The 17,735-nt window shown below is 41.4% G+C and overlaps 1 protein-coding gene across 2 annotated transcripts in view; it reads left to right on the forward strand.

Annotated features, from left to right (window-relative positions):
• The window catches only part of NIBAN1 (niban apoptosis regulator 1), a 236,244-nt gene that overhangs the window by 150,131 nt on the left and 68,378 nt on the right, over positions 1 to 17,735 (forward strand). For both annotated transcript variants that reach the window (XM_079935300.1, XM_079935299.1), the window contains exon 5: positions 3,158 to 3,325. Coding sequence is in view for 1 of the 2 variants with exons in the window: in XM_079935299.1 (XP_079791425.1) it covers positions 3,158 to 3,325 (168 nt within the window). In the remaining variant the exon portion in view is untranslated. The remainder of the gene's footprint in view (positions 1 to 3,157; positions 3,326 to 17,735) is intronic.

Below are 17,735 nucleotides of genomic sequence, written 5' to 3' on the forward strand. Positions count from 1 at the left end.
ACTGGACTTTATGGGGAAAATATAAAATTATTTTATCAATTGTTATTTCAGTGCAGAATCCTTAGTGTTTTTAATGACACTGTTATAGGATTAGTACATGAACCATAAACCTAGATTAACAAACTCTTACTAAGTAATTCAAGCTAAAACAACACTTTATGTACACTATACATATTATTATATTTTAACATCTACTTACATGTTATCTTGGCTTTGGAGCTGCCACTTAGAAATGGGGATGCCAATACATTGACTCTTTAGAACCACTTCAAAAGAACTTTCCAATGAAATCAGTCAGAACTGACAATACGTTTATTGATTTATTGATGAAATATATCAGAAGGAATGAAAAGGAATAAAAAACACAAGGCCTGTGTGACTAGTGCCATTTGGCCCAGGGCTTCAGACTGGACATTTCAAAGACTTTTTAAATTGTATGTTTTGCCCTTCTCAGTTTTAAAAATAGAATATTCTACAGTAGATCATTTGTGTTATCCTTATACTCAACTCAGAAAAAATGCAGACTAACGGTATCTGGAAAATTGTTGTAAAATGTTAAATGAATGATAACAAGAGGCTAATAGGAATGAATTTTATGGGGCTTCCTAAGGCTTTTTTAAATGTAAGTGGTGAATGTTGCTTTTAATTGTTTGTACAAAATTGTGACATCTTGGAAAGGGCAAGGAGAGTATTTTCACAAAACTATGTTAACAGGAATCACACTGTTAACAGCAGTATGATTCTAATTTTATTGGAAAAAATAAAGGCACAATAAAGATGGGAGAAATTAACCTCACTAGAGGTAAAACACTGGAGGTTTATCAATATAGGTCTTCTTTACACAGTAGTGTGCTAAGATGATGTTCAAAAATGGTCCCATGTTTTGCTAAAATGATTCACTTGTTTGGCATTCTATTAGCTAGAATCTACTTTTGTTACACACAACAAAAATCTCAAATTAAATACATATGTTTTTATTTTCTTGCGAAAAATATTTGGATATTACCAGTACAGGCTGGTGTGGCAGTTCCATAAAGGTCAGGGACTCTTATTAGCTTTCTGCCCCTTTATCTCTGGGTTGTGGCCCAGATTTACATAGTCCAAGGCGGCTGCTGGAACTCCAGCCATGGCTTTCTCATTCCAGACAGGAGGAAGGAGAAAAGGTGAGGAGGCCGGCACATTCCCTCTCCTTAAGGATGCTTCTAGGAAGTCTCACTGCCACTTACATTTCATTGGCCAAAACTCAGTGGCTGTGACACACGAAACTGCCATGGAGGCTGGAAATGTAGTCTTTATTGTATGCAGGCACTTGCTAAACTAAAACTCAGGGGTTTTATTACTGAGAAAGAGGAGAGAATAGAGATGTGTTACAACTAAGAGGTCTCCACTACAGCATTCAATCACTTATTCATTTGTTGTCTTTCACGTGTTGATTCGTTCTTATGTAATCATGTGCCAGGCATTTTGCTAGGGACTGGTGGGCCGAAGTTTGTGCTCCCAGTGCATTTGACTCTGTTACCTTCAGAAACAGAATTCCAATGTATGCCCCAGGAAATCTATGCTTTATCTAAGCCAATCTTGATTTATTCATTTGCCAGTAGCAAGACTCAGTTCCGGAGCCTTCCTTAGGGTTATGATCCATTTCTTGCTATGCCCAGTGCTTTCAGTTGCCTCTTACTGGGTCCCTCTTCCCTTGCTTTCCTTGAGATTGTGCCCATTATGTAGGCTGAGAGCACAGAACTAATTTTTTCTTCTGCTTGTTTTCCGTGACCCTGGAAATAAGCTGGGGCTCATTTATCCTAGTGCAGTATCATAGAATTGGAATGCACGGAGGGGAATAAAGTTTAGACAGGGGATCTGAATGATAAGGGGTTAACGTCAGTTTCTTGGAATTGATTTTGAGGGAAGAGGTGAAAGTCCCATTGTTTAAGGCTTTTAAAATTTCCTAGGACAACACAGCACATTTATTCATTCAACAAACCGTAGTAGAACATCTACTAGGTCCCATGGCTCTGCTATGGGCTGAGCATACAAAGATAAGTAAGATGAAGCCTCCATCCTCTAGGAGCTCCGGGGCAGTGGTTCTGCTTCCCAGGGAAAATTATTTGGCTGGGGAGGCTTATCTCACTTTATGTCTCTCACTCTGAGTGTGGGTACCAGACACGAAAACAGATCATTACATTATTTTGGGCGAACAAGGTAGGGCGCACCCACCTCTGTCTCTGGTGCCAACAAAGGCACCCCAGAGGAGGTGGCTTTTGAACTGACTTTTGAAGGACGAATGAGAGTTTTCTATGCAAAAGCATGGTGGAAAGGAAGGAGGAAAAGGAAATATGAATTGCAGAAGCAATATGCAGAGTCATGGGAAGAATGATGACACCTCAGGAGAGTAGAGATGAGAATGGAGCAGAAACCAGCACAGAACAGGGTAAATACCAACACTTAAAGAGGGAGATGGAGAGAAGGGGCAGAGGAACCAATAAAGCTGAAAAGGGGAAACAACTTTTAAAAAGCATGAAGGACACTGAGGAGAGAGGTGCCCCTGGAAGTCAAGAGAATGTTTTCAAAAGAAGGGGTAATTGACAGCAACAGATGTTTCCAATCGGGTTGAAAGGGTGGGTAATGAAGAAGCCATAGGCTGGCAGTCAGGATGACATTAGTAACAGGCAATTTGGTTTTGGGACTGGTGGAGCAGGAACAAGACTAGGGTGAGAATAGGGGTTGATGGCATCAAAGCAGCGAATGCTAGTGTAGCAGTGACAAGGAGGCGGGAGAGAGTGCAGGGCAGAGAGCAGACCTGGTGGGATGGGAGCCTGGGGGAGAGTAGGGTGAGTGCCTGACAGGTAGACACATCAACTGCCGAGGACCGGTAGGGAGGAGTGAGCTCTTTTTGTGGGTCATGCCTGGTGAGGAAGTTGAGATAGATTATGTCTGATGGCCTTGGTTGTCCCTGTGGATAGGAGGTGAGGCCACCTGCTAGAGCGAGACAGGTGAAGCTGAACTCTTCTTTTCCCCCACCCTGTGAAGACATCTCACACCACCTTTCCATCGCATTGGCTGCCCCCCAGCCAGAAATAAACCTTCACAGCCTGAAATAAATATTTTAAATGAGAGATACATGTTTTAAAACATCTTTGTGTTTTCCATGTTTCTTCAGCGTCCAGTGAGAAGGAGAACACGCAGCCCTTTGTGGTCCTGCCCAAGGAATTCCCGGTGTACCTGTGGCAGCCATTCCTCAGACATGGCTACTTCTGCTTCCAGAATGCCGCCGACCAGAGGAAGTTCAGTGCTCTCCTGAGTGACTGCATCAGACATCTGAATCACGGTATGCACGGCTGCCCTCTGGTCCCCAGTTAGGCTGCCTTTTCCCAGTTGGTCTGGTCAGTCATCTGTTAGAATGATTCCAAGAAAGAGCCGCGGACGGTGCTGCCTCTGGAAGGAGAGGGAAATCGAACGAAGTGAGGGTTTTGTACGCAAAGAGCGAGGCCAGCTTGCTGGTTGTTTAGTCAGGGCAGGGAAGCCTCAGCGCAACAGGACGTGGAGTAGGTATCTGATGGCACATGTAGACAGAGCACCGTATTCATGCATATAATTTTGAGCATAATTCCTCCCCTTCCTTCTTCCTGATTTTTAAAAATCTCAGTGACAGCAAGAATGTACCAATTGTCCCTGGCAAAATCCTAGTCCTTTTGACATTTCTTGTTTATTTTCACCTTTATTTCTGAAGAAGTTACTCAAAACTTTAGGGTACATAAGAATCGCCTGGAAAACTTGCTAAACAGATTTTTTTGGGGGGTCCACCTTCAGATATACTGATACTGGGGCCCTGATTTTGGTTTTCTAACAAACTGCCAAGGGATGCTGATGATGTTAGTCTGTGGACCACACTTGGAGTTGCATTGCTTCAGACCCTGTTGCCTCTACGTACCGATTTCATTACTACTGGGTCCATAATAAAAAAGATTTCTCTTTCCAGTATGTGATGTTTTTGATAAATTGATGTGAATGCTGGTTTTTCTGGACTCTGCAAAACCTTCAGGTACAGATAATTGAGCTCTTTGTTACTTGGCAGTTGGAAAGGTAACCAGTCAAATGTTATGGAGGATTTACTCTGTGCCAACCTATAAAGGTATTAGGAACAGAGTAATGAACCATGCAAAGTTCCCCTCTTTGGGGTCTACATTCAAACAGGAAAGAGGGGCAAACACACATACAAATTCACAAGATAACTTGATAGTTATCAAAGTTATGTGTTACAGAGTAACAAGAGGTTACTATGGAGGGAAGAAGGGAGAAGGCTTGTCAGGGGAGGCCTTTCTGGGCAGGTGACATTTGAGTTGAGTCACCTCATCCATCTGTGCCTTTACTGTATTTCCTAATAATTTCATTGTACGTTTACTTTAAAGTTCTGAGGTTTCCCTGAGAGGGTCAGTGCCACGGAGCAAAAGTCACTAGTGATGCATCTCAGTCTGTTCTTGATTTTAGCTTGTGTAATGATAGAAGGCTAATGGAAAAAGATAATGTCACTCTATCTTGCTCTAGCAAAACCCTGACCAACGTTCATCATAATATTGGCTCATAACTCATTAGGGACTTTACAAAAATGATAACCTTATTAATATCTTACCTTGTGGTTTTGATGTTTTAGAGACAAAGAATTCCCCAGCACTGCCTGCACCGTCTAACTAGTGCATTTACACCTCTGTGTGCAGGGCCTTGGTCTAGTATGAACATGCATTTGGCACTAAACACAAGAACCGTGAAGTTTCACTAAGCAGAGAATGTTCTCCACCCAGCCAGATGGGACTGGCTTCATTCCCCCTTCCGTGTCCATAATAGGAGTTTCTCTGGGGAGTTTTTGGAAGTTATGTAGCCTGTATTTAGAGTCCATTTATGGAAGATTTCAGTCGATTCACAACCCCACTCTGCTTTCCAGTATGTTATCAAAGGCACTGAGATAATGGGGTCTAGTCACATTGCCCTTGTTCTGTGTCACATTCCTTTGTCCAGAAACCTCACTTTATGCAGACTTAACGTGATTTGGCATAGCTTCCAGTGGCTCCAGTCAGAACCAGAGACCATCAAAACATTGTAGGGAACTGTCTTTGACTGTCATGGGCCAATGAGCTCATGAATCTCTCCCTTCTCGCCTCTATTTCTTTGTTTTTGACGGCACAATGTACCACCCATCTTTACTGTGTCACACTTTTTTTTTTTTTTCTTTTTGGTTTCAATCTCTGCCTGTTACTCATTGTGGGATCTTGACTAAACCAGTAAGAGATTTCACAAACTCCCAGTTAACCATTATTGTTTCCATAATAACCAAAAGAGTTTAGAAATAGGTATAAAATGAGTGCTGTGATAAGGGCCAGAAACCCTGAGGGGGCTTTGGAGAGGCTGCTGAGTTCCATCCCCAGGCGACCAGGGCCAGAGCTGTATGCCTTTGTCATTGCCCCATTGGCTCTCAGGCCAGCATGCGCCGCCGTTGACAACTAGGTCCAAGATATTCTAGCAGCTGATGCTGGGCCGCTATTGATCTGTCCATTCACAAGTCCTCAGGATCTTTTTTTCCCACTTTTATTAAGATATCATTGACATATAACATTGTATTAGTTTAAGGTGTACAACATAATGATTTAATGTATGATCATTGCAAAGTGATCAGCACAATAAGTTTAGTTAACACCTGTCACCTCACGTAGTTAACAAAAGTTTTTCTTGCGATGAGATCTTTTAAGCTCTACTCTCTTAGCAACTTTTCATATACAGTACAGTATTGTTAACGATAGTCACCATGCTGTACATTACAACCTGTGTCTTAATTTATCCTATAACTGGAAGTTTGACCCCTTTAACCCAACCTCCCCCCACCTCCTCTGGCAACGACCAATCTGTTCTCTGTTTCTGTGAGTCCGTTGTTTTACGATTCCACATATAAGTGAGATCATACAGTATTTGTTTTTCTCTGTCTGACTTAGTTCACTTAGCATAATGCCCTTAAGGGATCTTTCAGGGAAGATCATCTCGTTGCCTTCATGGTAAGTTCTGCCAACGATTTCTGTTACTTGGGGTTCCCAGGTGCTCAAATCCCACCACACAACCCAGGCCACTTGCCCCGGGAGTTCTGGGTTCAAATCGGTCTAGGTACCCATGTCCATTCATTCTGAATCTGGAACCACTTCTCCTGTTCCTCCTTATGAAATGGTTTTTTTTCCTATTTAACCCTGACAAAGGGCTTAATTACACCCTGCTCTTGGACAATAAGGCTATATCCTGAGGTAGGTAAGGGCAAGTAGAGGGCTCTCTGCTCCTCCTTCCTTCAAGTGACAGATCTTCCTCTGGGTGCCTCAAAGATGATTTACACTCATAAGGGCCATAGAGGGGTGCGTGCGTGTGTGTGTGTGTGTGTGTGTGTGTGGTTTTTGGCACCCCTTCACTGAGCAGGCATAAGAAAACTCCACAAGATTAATCTTCAGCAACATGCTGGACTAAATATCAAGCCCACTGTGTGAGGGAGAGGGGAAATTTCCCCTTCCCCACCTTGGTCCTTTGGGCTGGCAATTAAAGTGACACAAGGCAGGTTAACGGAGAAAAATCAAATTTATTACATGCAGATGGGGAATTCACTTAAGTATGAAGAATTTCAAAGACAGCAAGGCAAGATGAGGTTTATATATATTCTGGACTAAGGAGAAAGAGCTGGGGGTCTGAGGCTTTTTTTTCCTTGAGGGAAAGTAAGATAATTCACAGGAAGATAGGAAGAGTTAATGTTTGCTGGGCCATCAAAGACAGTGGGACACAGAGAGGACTCTGATCAAACAGCTTTGCTTAGGCTCCTCCCTGTCTACCACTCCTAATTTCAATACTTTATTACAGTTATCTGTGGTGATAGCTTCTTCCTGGGACAGTCCTCCTACCTTAAATTCTTTTAGGCAGTAAAGGGGAAGTTCAGAGGCTCTTCCTGAGTCTTTTGGGCTTTGATTGTTTTCAGCTCAAAATAATCCTCATGCTAGAGTAGCACAACTTGGGGCAGCCTGCCCTCAACCCCATCAAGTGACATGTACCTAGAGCAGCTGCTGTCTTCTGTCCTTTTGGAATCTTACTGCAGCCCCTTGTCCCTGATGGGAGAAGTCCAGGGTTCTGGAATGTCCACTTCTACAAAAAATGGGACTTAATAAAGCCAAAATATTCTAAGACAGTCCTATTGTCCAAAATCCAGTCCTATTCAGAACTGTAGTTTGCAAAATATGGTTCTTGTAGTTACAGGGATATAGCTAAAACTATTAACACATATAGAAGACTGTATACATGCAATGTGGAATAATGATCATTATCAATGTGAATCTGTCCTTCCAGCTCAGTTTAACCATTTCTTGGCATAAGAATTTTCAGGAAGGGGAAAAAGTGTTCCTGGCAGGAAAAATAGGATATGTTGGGGCCAGGAAGAGAGTCAGAGCGTGGACTGTTAGAGGAACTGAACGAATTTCATGTGGCTGGGGCTTAGAGAGGAGAGAGGTGCCAAGCAAGCATGGAGAGGTGGGCAGGAGCCAGACTGTAAAGGGCTCTGTGGAGCATATTAGGGAGTTTGCCCTTTACTCTAGCATCAATAAGAAACCATTAAAGGGCTTTAAGCAGATAAGCAACTCCAACGTATTTTCATTTTAGAAAGGTCACACGTACTGGCTGCTGTGTGGGCAGTGGATGGGAGGGTAGCCGCTGGGATGCCAGGAGGCCACTTAGGAAGCTTTGGCAGGCTACGGATGGCGGTAGCTTGCACCAAAGAGGTGACAGTGGAAATGGCAAGAGGTGGCTGAATAAGAGAGATATCCAGGAAGTAGAATCAATAGAACTTAAGGATAGATCATGTGCGGAGTGAGGCAGTGGGAGAACCCAAGGAAGAGCCCCAGGTTTCTGCCATTCTTTGAGATGGGAACCTTGTGTGGAGAGGAGCAGCCTCCAGGGAAAGGAAACGACGTGTTCAGTGTTACAGATGTTGAGCTGGAGAAGTCTAGGGACATCCAGGCGAGCGCGTCTCATAGACAGATGCCTGGACGAGGCTGGAGAGCTGGAGCACAATCTAGAGTAGAGACAGATGGGAAGTCAGCAACCTGTCTGTGCTCATGGAGTTGGCTGAGGGCCTGGCATCTGGTACAGGCTCTGTAAACATGTCCACCCTCCATCCTCATGTATAGTTGCAAATATGCCCACGTGGGAGAAGCATGGGGCATGTGTGTTGAAGTAGATTAAAGATGTTTGTATCCAAAATCTGTAAGCATTAATATAAAATAGGTTGGTGACTTTGTGTTAAATACTAACTTCACTCACGACATGGGCCTATGATTTTACTGTTGAGTATCTAAACAACATGTTCCTTAGGAATACAAAGTCTGTGAAATTCAGTAAATCAGGGTCTCTGACTCACCCTCTTCAAGAGATAATACTCAAATGCCAGTGTCTCTTCTGTATTTTATTTCAAGTTCATTGCTACCAATCTGTTTTGGGACTCATAAAAAACATTCCCAGAGGCTTTTAGTTGATCTTCCTTTTCCCAGTTACTGCCACCTTCTTCCATGTGTGACAGTCAGATAAATCATATTTAAACACAATTTTTGATTAAAATCACTCAGTGGCACTGCCATTTTCAAAAAGATGAAAATTCCAAAGAGACTGGCTATTGTGTGCCTGATTTCCTACTATTCTCAAGTACAAGCCTCCTCTCCCCCCAACCTTGCTACCCGACCCCACCCACCTGCTTTTTTTTTTTTTTTTTTTTTTTTTTTTGTGGTACGTGGGCCTCTCACTGTTGTGGCCTCTCCCGTTGTGGAGCACAGGCTCCGGACGCACAGGCTCAGCGGCCATGGCTCACGGCCCCAGCCGCTCTGCGGCATGTGGGATCTTCCCGGATCGGGGCACAAACCCGCGTCCCCTGCATCGGCAGGCGGACTCTCAACCACTGCGCCACCAGGGAAGCTCCACCCACCTGCTTTTAATGAAAGTTTTACCTAGACATTTTTGGCCTTCTCATACACCTGAAACACCCACTCCTCACCTATTCGAATTCTCTCTTATTTCCTTAAGAACAAGCTTCAGTCTGACCCCTGCCATGAAGGCCACAGGGCTAACTTCATTAGTGCCTATTATCTGTTCCACTGATTGGATGCTCACCACAATCTGCCTTACATTATTCATTTTCATGTCTAGTTGTCCTATTTCTCCAACTCTATTGCAAATCCCTGAAGGAGAATCTTGTATCATCTTTTGTGTCCCTTTGCAGTGCTCAGACATATATCTTGTGTTTCATAAAATGGTTCAAAGACACTAATGAATTAATAACTTAGTACCAAAGTAAAGCTGATTTCAGAATTGAAGTGTGATTTTAGAGATGACAGTTACAAATGTGGTTTGGCCTAATTCATAAACACACTGGCATGAGTAAGTGAAAGAATTGTCAATACAAAGCATAAAGTATTTGAGGAATAAGGGAATCACATGTCAGGCAGCCATCATCAGAAGATGGTGATTCTGGAAGGAAGGTGGAATGATGGCACGTTTTGTTCAGCAGTACTGTTCTAGCTTGAAGGACAGTCAGGACTGCCACTGAACAAACGCCAGTGGTTCCCATCATCATGAACACTAAGAAATAGGGCACAGTAGAACATCTGGGAAGCATAAGGGCACGTGCGCTGGAAAAGATACTATTAAAAAAAAACACATCTTTCTTCATGAAGAGAACACAATCATGTAAAGACACTTTGCAAACTTCTGCTTTAACTTGGACTAGTTCAATCGCCTATGACATTTATGTTATTCAAGGGTGCATGTGATGGAGTGAGTTAGGCTGAATGTGGAGCTATAATAGACGGTTAAACTTTGGAATTGGTTGCTGTCAGGGTTGTATGCCTTGAGCTCTTATCCCAGAAATCCCATGTCAAATCAAATACCTTTATTAGATTGGATTTTGACACTTACATGTTTTAGGTGTTCAATTAATGATGCTGAATTTAATAGAATTTTATTTATTTATTTATTTATTTATTTATTTTTTTTGCTGCGGTACGTGGGCCTGTCACTGCTGTGGCCTCTCCCGTTGCGGAGCACAGGCTCCGGACGCGCAGGCTCAGCGGCCATGGTTCACGGGCCCAGCCGCTCCGCGGCATGTGGGATCCTCCCGGACCGGGGCACGAACCCGTGTCCCCTGCATCGGCAGGCAGACTCTCAACCACTGCGCCACCAGGGAAGCCCTATTTATTTATTTTTAAATAAATAAATTTATTTTATCTTTGGCTGTGTTGGGTCTTCTTTGCTGCACACGGGCTTTTCTCTGGTTGTGGTGAGCGGGGCTACTCTTCGTTGCAGTGCGCAGGCTTCTCATTTTGGTGGCTTCTCTTGTTGCGGAGCACGGACTCTAGGCATGCGGGCTTCAGTAGTTGTGGCACATGGGCTCTAGAGCTCAGGCTCAGTAGTTGTGGCACACGGGCGTAGTTGCTCTGCGGCATGTGGGATCTTCCCGGATCAGCGCTTGAACCCGTGTCCCCTGAACTGGCAGGCAGATTCTTAACCACTGCGCCAGCAGGGAAGCCCCTAAATTGAATTTTAAAACAGAAAAGTGTCAGACTTCCCTGGTGGCACAGTGGTTAAGAATCTACCTGCCAATGCAGGGGACACGGGTTCGAGCCCTAGTCTGGGAAGATTCCACATGCCACAGAGTAGCTAAGCCCATGTGCCACCACTGCTGAAGCCTGTGTGCCACAACTACTGAGCCCGTGTGCCACAACTACTGAAGCCTGCGTGCCTAGAGCCCGTGCTCCACAACAAGAGAAACCACCACAATGAGAAGCCCACGCACCACAACGAAGAGTAGCCCCCACTCGCCACAACTAGAGAAAGCCCACACTCAGCAACAAAGACCCAACACAGCCAATAAATAAATAAATAAATGAAGTAAAAAAAAAAAAAAAAAAACAGAAAAGAGTCGTATGATTCAAATTAGCCAGAGCAAATCCTTTTTGGTGTGTTTATTTGAACACCCATTACCATTCATGAAACAAGTTTATTACTTGAGGGACTAAGTGTCTGACGTGGGCATCAATAAATTTTAACTGAAAATATTCAATGAATTTCCTTTTGTAATATATGAAAACATATTTCTGAATTTATGGCACATACTTATATTTATATACACACACATATCTATGAATTACAAAATGCTAACAGTACTTGGGCTCTTTTGGACACTTTACTGCAAATGAATGATGTTAGACTGGACATAGATAAACAAATATAATTTTTGTAAATATCTATTTGAATGCTTTTACTTATAAAAGGTATTTCATAGTGAACGTTTGTTTCAATGCATTAAAACCTCTATGCATTGTAAACAAAAATGTTTGCTAATTACTGTTTAATAAATAACTAGATACCAATTTCTAGTTTTCATAAACTGTCCCAAACAAACATTTTTAAAAGGATTCTCTCTGCTTGGAGATTAGTCTCTCTTTGAGTTTAGTGTATACTCTTTGCCTCACATAGGTAATACTCGACACATTATAAATATGTGACGTATATGAATATGCCGTTTTTTCTTAGGAAGTTACCATTTTCCCCTTTCTGACCCTTTTTTACTGTTCATAAAACTCTAAATTTGGAAGAGCTCTTAGTGACTGCCTACTCTATCTCCTCAGAGTTTATTTATGATAAGGCTCAGACAGTAACTTACTTGCCCAAGGTCCCAGCTAGTCAGTGGTAGAGGACCAGTTGTCCTGACACCTAGTCCTTGACTTCTGTTTCAGTTATACATTACCATGTTGTCTTTTCAACATTACTTCTTAAAAGAATTTTTCATCTTTTGGTCAATTAAAGCACATTACTATTAAATCAAGTTACTCTTATGATACGTTTGCATGATCTAAAGTGAAGCAAACCTGTACCATTCATTGGAGGTCATCTGAGACCTGGGATATGTCTGTTTTTTTCATAAGTAGCAACATCTGATAACTTGGTATTTTGTCCACCGGCTAAACATGACTATATTTTTTAGTTCAGATATGTTCAGGGAAAAAAATATTTGGTAATGTAGCTGTTTAATGGTTAAATTTTGTGTAGTATAAAATGCAAACCATCATATAGGGCCTGAACCAAGATGGCAGAGTAGAAGGACGTGCTCTCACTCCCTCTTGTGAGAACACCAGAATAACAGCTAGCTGCTGGACAGTCATCGACAGTAAGACACTGGAACTCACCAAAAAACATACCCCACATCCAAAGACAAAGGAGAAGCCACAATGAGACAGTAGGAGGGGCACAATCACAGTAAAATCAAATCCCATAACTGCTGGGTGGGTGACTCACAGACTGGGGAACACTTATAACACAGAAATCCACCCACTGGAGTGAAGTTTATGAGCCCCACGTCAGGCTTCCCAACCTGGGGGTCCAGCAATGGGAGGAGGAATTCCTAGAGAATCAGACTTTGAAGGCTGACGGGATTTGATTGCAGGACTTCAACAGGACTGGGGAAAAAAGAGACTCCACTCTTGGAGGGCACACACAAACTAGTGTGTGCATCAGGACCCAAGGGAAGGAGCAGTGACCTCAGGGGAGACTGAACCAGACCTACCTGCTAGTGTTGGAGGGTCTCCTGCAGAGGTGGGGGTGGCTGTGGCTCACCATGGGCACAAGGACACTGGCAGCAGAAGTTCTGGGAAGTACTCCTTGGTGTGAGCCCTCCCAGAGTCCACCATTAGCCCCACCAAAGAGCCCAGGTAGTCTCCAGTGTTGGGTTGCCTCAGGCCAAAAAACCAACAGGGAGGGAACCCAGCCCCACCCATTAGCAGTCAAGAGGATTAAAGTTTTACTGAGCTCTGCCCACCAGAGCAACAGCCAGCTCTACCCACCACCAGTCCCTCCCATCAGGAAACTTGCACAAGCCTTTTAGATAGCCTCATCCACCAGAGGACAGACAGCAGAAGCAAGAAGAACTACAGTCCTGCAGCCTGTGGAACAAAAACCACATTCACAGAAAGATAGACAAGATGCAAAGGCAGAGGGCTACGTACCAGAGGAAGGAACAAGATAAAACCCCAGAAAACCAACAAAATGAAGTGGAGATAGGCAATCTTCCAGCAAAAGAATTCAGAATAATGATAGTGAAGATGATCCAAGACCTCAGAAAAAGAATGGAGGCAAAGATCAAGAAGATGCAAGAAATGTTTAACAAAGACCTAGAAGAATTAAAGAACAAAAAGAGATGAACAATACAATAACTGAAATGAAACTACACTAGAAGGAATCAACAGCAGAATAACTGAGGCAGAAGAACGGATAAGTGACCTGGAAGACAGAATGGTGGAATTCACTGCTGCAGAACAGAAGGAAGAAAAAAGGATGAAAAGAAATGAAGACAGCCTAAGGGACCTCTGGGATAATATTAAACGCAACAACATTCACATTATAGGGGTCCCAGAAGGAGAAGAGAGAGAGAAGGGACCCGAGAAAATATTTGAAGAGGTTATAGTTGAAAACTTCCCTAACATGGGAAAGGAAATAGCCACCCAAGTCCAGGAAGCACAGAGAGTCCCATACAGGATAAACCCACGGAGAAACACACCGAGACACATAATAATCAAATTGGCAAAAATTAAAGACAAAGAAAAATTATTGAAAGCAGCAAGGGAAAAACAACAAATAATATACAAGGGAACTCCCATAAGGTTAACAGCTGATTTCTCAGCAGAAACTCTACAAGCCAGAAGGAAGTGGCATGATATACTTAAAGTGATGAAAGGGAAGAACCTACAACCAAGATTACTCTATCTGGCAAAGATCTCATTCAGATTTCATGGAGAAATCAAAAGCTTTACAGACAAGCAAAAGCTAAGAGAATTCTGCACCACCAAATCAGCCCTACAACAAATGCTAAAAGAACTTCTCTAAGTGGGAAACAGAAGAGAAGAAAAGGACCTACAAAAACAAACCCAAAACAATTAAGAAAATGGTCATAGGAACATACATATCAATAATTACCTTAAAAGTGAATGGATTAAGTGCTCCAACCAAAAAACACAGGCTTGCTGAATGGATACAAAAACAAGACCCATATGTATGCTGTCTACAAGACACCCACTTCAGACCTAGGGACACATACAGACTGAAAGTGAGGGGATGGAAAAAGATATTCCATGCAATTGGAAATCAAAAGAAAGCTGGAGTAGCAATACTCATATCAGATAAAATAGACTTTAAAATAAAGAATGTTACAAGAGACAAGGAAGGACACTAATGATCAAAGGATCAATCCAGGAAAAAGATATAACAATTATAAATATATATGCACCCAACATAGGAGCACCTCAATACATAAGGCAACTGCTAACAGCTATAAAGGAGAAAATCTACAGTAACACAGTAATAGTGGGGAACTTTAACACCTCACTTACACCAAAGGACAGATCATCCAAAATGAAAATAAATAAGGAAACAGAAGCTTTAAATGACACAATAGACCAGATAGATTTAATTGATATTTATCGGACATTCCATCCAAAAACAGCAGATTACACTTTCTCCTCAAGTGCGCATGGAACATTCTCCAGGATAGATCACATCTTGGGTCACAAATAAAGCCTCAGTAAATTTAAGAAAATTGACATCATATCCAGCATCTTTTCTGACCACAACGCTATGAGATAAGAAATCAATTACAGGGGAAAAAAACGTAAAAAACACAAACGAATGGAGGCTAAACAATACGTTACTAAATAACCAAGAGATCACTGAAGAAATCAAAGAGAAAATCAAAAACTACCTAGAGACAAATGACAATGAGAACATGATGATCCAAAACCTGTGGGATGCAGCAAAAGCAGTTCTAAGAGGGAAGTTTATAGCTATACAAGCCTACCTCGAGAAACAAGAAAAATCTCAAATAAACAAATTAACCTTACACCTAAAGGAACTAGAGAAAGAAGAACAAACAAAACCCAAAGTTAGCAGAAGGAAAGAAATCAAAGATCAGAGCAGAAATAAATGAAATAGAAACAGAGAAAACAATAGCAAAGATCAATAAAACTAAAAGCTGATTCTTTGAGAAGGTAAACAAAATTGATAAACCATTAGCCAGACTCATGAAGAAAAAGAGGGAGAGGACTCAAATCAATAAAATTAGAAATGAAAAAGGAGAAGTTACAACAGACACTGCAGAAATACAAAGCATCCTAAGAGATTACTACAAGCAACTCTAGGCCAATAAAATGGACAACCTGGAAGAAATGGACAAATTTTTAGAAAGGTATAACCTTCCAAGGCTGAACCAGGAAGAAATAGAAAATATGAACAGACCAATCACAAGTAATGAAATTGAAACGGTGATTAAAAATGTTCCAACAAACAAAAGTCCAGGACCATATGGCTTCACAACTGTATTGTATGAAACATTTAGAGAAGAGCTAACACACATCCTTCTCAAACTCTTCCAAAGAATTGCAGAGGAAGGAACACTCCCAAACTCATTCTATGAGGCCACCATCACCCTGATACCAAAACCAGACAAAGATGCTACAAAAAAAGAAAATTACAGACCAATATCACTGATGAATATAGATGCAAAAATCCTCCACAAAGTACTAGCAAACAGAATCCAACAACACATTAAAAGAATCATACACCATGATCAAGAGGGATTTATCCCAGGTATTCAAGGATTCTTCAATATATGCAAATCAATCAGTGTGGTACACCATATTAACAAATTGAAGAAGAAAAATCATATGATCATATCAATAGATGCAGAAAAAACTTTTGACAAAATTCAACACCCATTTATGATAAAAACTCTGCAGAGAGTGGGCATAGATGGAACCTACCTCAACATAATAAAGGCCATATATGACAGACCCACAGCAAACGTCATTCTCAATGGTGAAAAACAGAAAGCATTTCCTCTAAGATCAGGAACAAGACAAGGATGTCCACTTTCACCACTATTATTCAACATAGTTTTGGAAGTCCTAGCCACAGTAATCAGAGAAGAAAAAGAAATAAAAGAATACAAATTGGAAAAGAAGAAGTAAAACTGTCGCTGTTTGCGGATGACATGATACTATACATAGAGAATCCTAAAGATGCCACCAGAAAACTACTAGAGCTAATCAATGAATTTGATAAAGTTGCAGGATACAAAATTAGTGCACAGAAATCTCTTGCATTCCTATACACTAATGATGAAAAATGTGAAAGAGAAATTAAGGAAACACTCCCGTTTACCACTGCAACAAAAAGAATAAAATATCTCGGAATAAATCTACCTAGGGAGACAAAAACCTGAATGCAGAAAACTATAAGACACTGATGAAAGAAATTAAAGATGATACCAACAAATGGAGAGATATACCATGTTCTTGGATTGGAAGAATCAACATTGTGAAAATGACTCTACTACCCAAAGCAATCTACAGATTCAATGCAATCCCTATCAAATTACCAATGGCATTTTTTACAGAACTAGAATGAAAAATCTTAAAATTTGTATGGAGACACAGAAGACCCTGAATAGCCAAAGCCGTCTTGAGGGAAAAAAACAGAGCTGGAGTAATCAGACTCCCTGACTTCAGACTATACTACAAAGCTACAGTAATCAAGACAATATGGTACGGGCACAAAAACAGAAACATAGATCAATGGAACAAGATAGAAAGCCTAGAGATAAACCCACTCAGCTATCATCAACTAATCTATGACAAAGGAGGCAAGGATGTACAATGGAGAAAAGACAGTCTCTTCAATAAGTGGTGCTGGGACAACTGGATGGCTCCATGTAAAAGAATGAAATTAGAACAATCCCTAACACCATACACAGAAGTAAACTCAAAATGGATTAGAGACCTAAACGTTAGACTGAACACTATAAAACTCTTAGAGGAAAACATAGGAAAAACACTCTATGACATAAATCACAGCAAGATATTTTTTGATCCACCTCCTAGAGTAATGGAAATAAAAACAAAAATAAACAAATGGGACTTAATGACACTTCAAAGCTTTTGCACAGCAAAGGAAACCATAAACAAGATGAAAAGACAACCCTCAGAATGGGAGAAAATATTTGCAAACGAATCAACAGACAAAGGATTAATCTCCAAAATATATAAACAGCTCATGCAGCTCAATATTAAAAAAACAAACAACCCAGTCCAAAAATGGGCAGAAGACCTAAATAGACATTTCTCCAAAGAAGATATACAGATTGCCAACAAACGCTTGAAAGGATGCTCAGCATCACTAATCATTAGAGAAATGCAAATCAAAACTACGATGAGGTATCACCTCACACCAGTAAGAATGGGCATCATCAGAAAATCTACAAACAGCAAATGCTGAAGAGGGTGTGGAGAAAAGGGAACCCCCTTCCAGTGTTGGTGGGAATGTAAATTGATACAGCCACCATGGAGAACAGTATGGAGGTTACTTAAAAATCTAAAAATAGAATTACCATATGACCCAGCAATCCCACTACTGGGCATATACCCAGAGAAAACCATAATTCAAAAAGACACATGCACCCCAGTGTTCATTGCAGCACTATTTACAATAGCCAGGCCATGGAAGCAACCTAAATGCCCATCAACAGACGAATGGTTAAAGAAGATGTGGTACATATATACAATGGAATATTACTCATCCATAAAAAGGAACAAAATTGGGTCATTTGTTGAGACTTGGATGGATCTAGAGACTGTCAT

The sequence above is a fragment of the Stenella coeruleoalba genome (assembly GCF_951394435.1).
Source record: "Stenella coeruleoalba genome assembly, chromosome: 1".
In the NCBI taxonomy this organism is placed as follows: domain Eukaryota; kingdom Metazoa; phylum Chordata; class Mammalia; order Artiodactyla; family Delphinidae; genus Stenella; species Stenella coeruleoalba.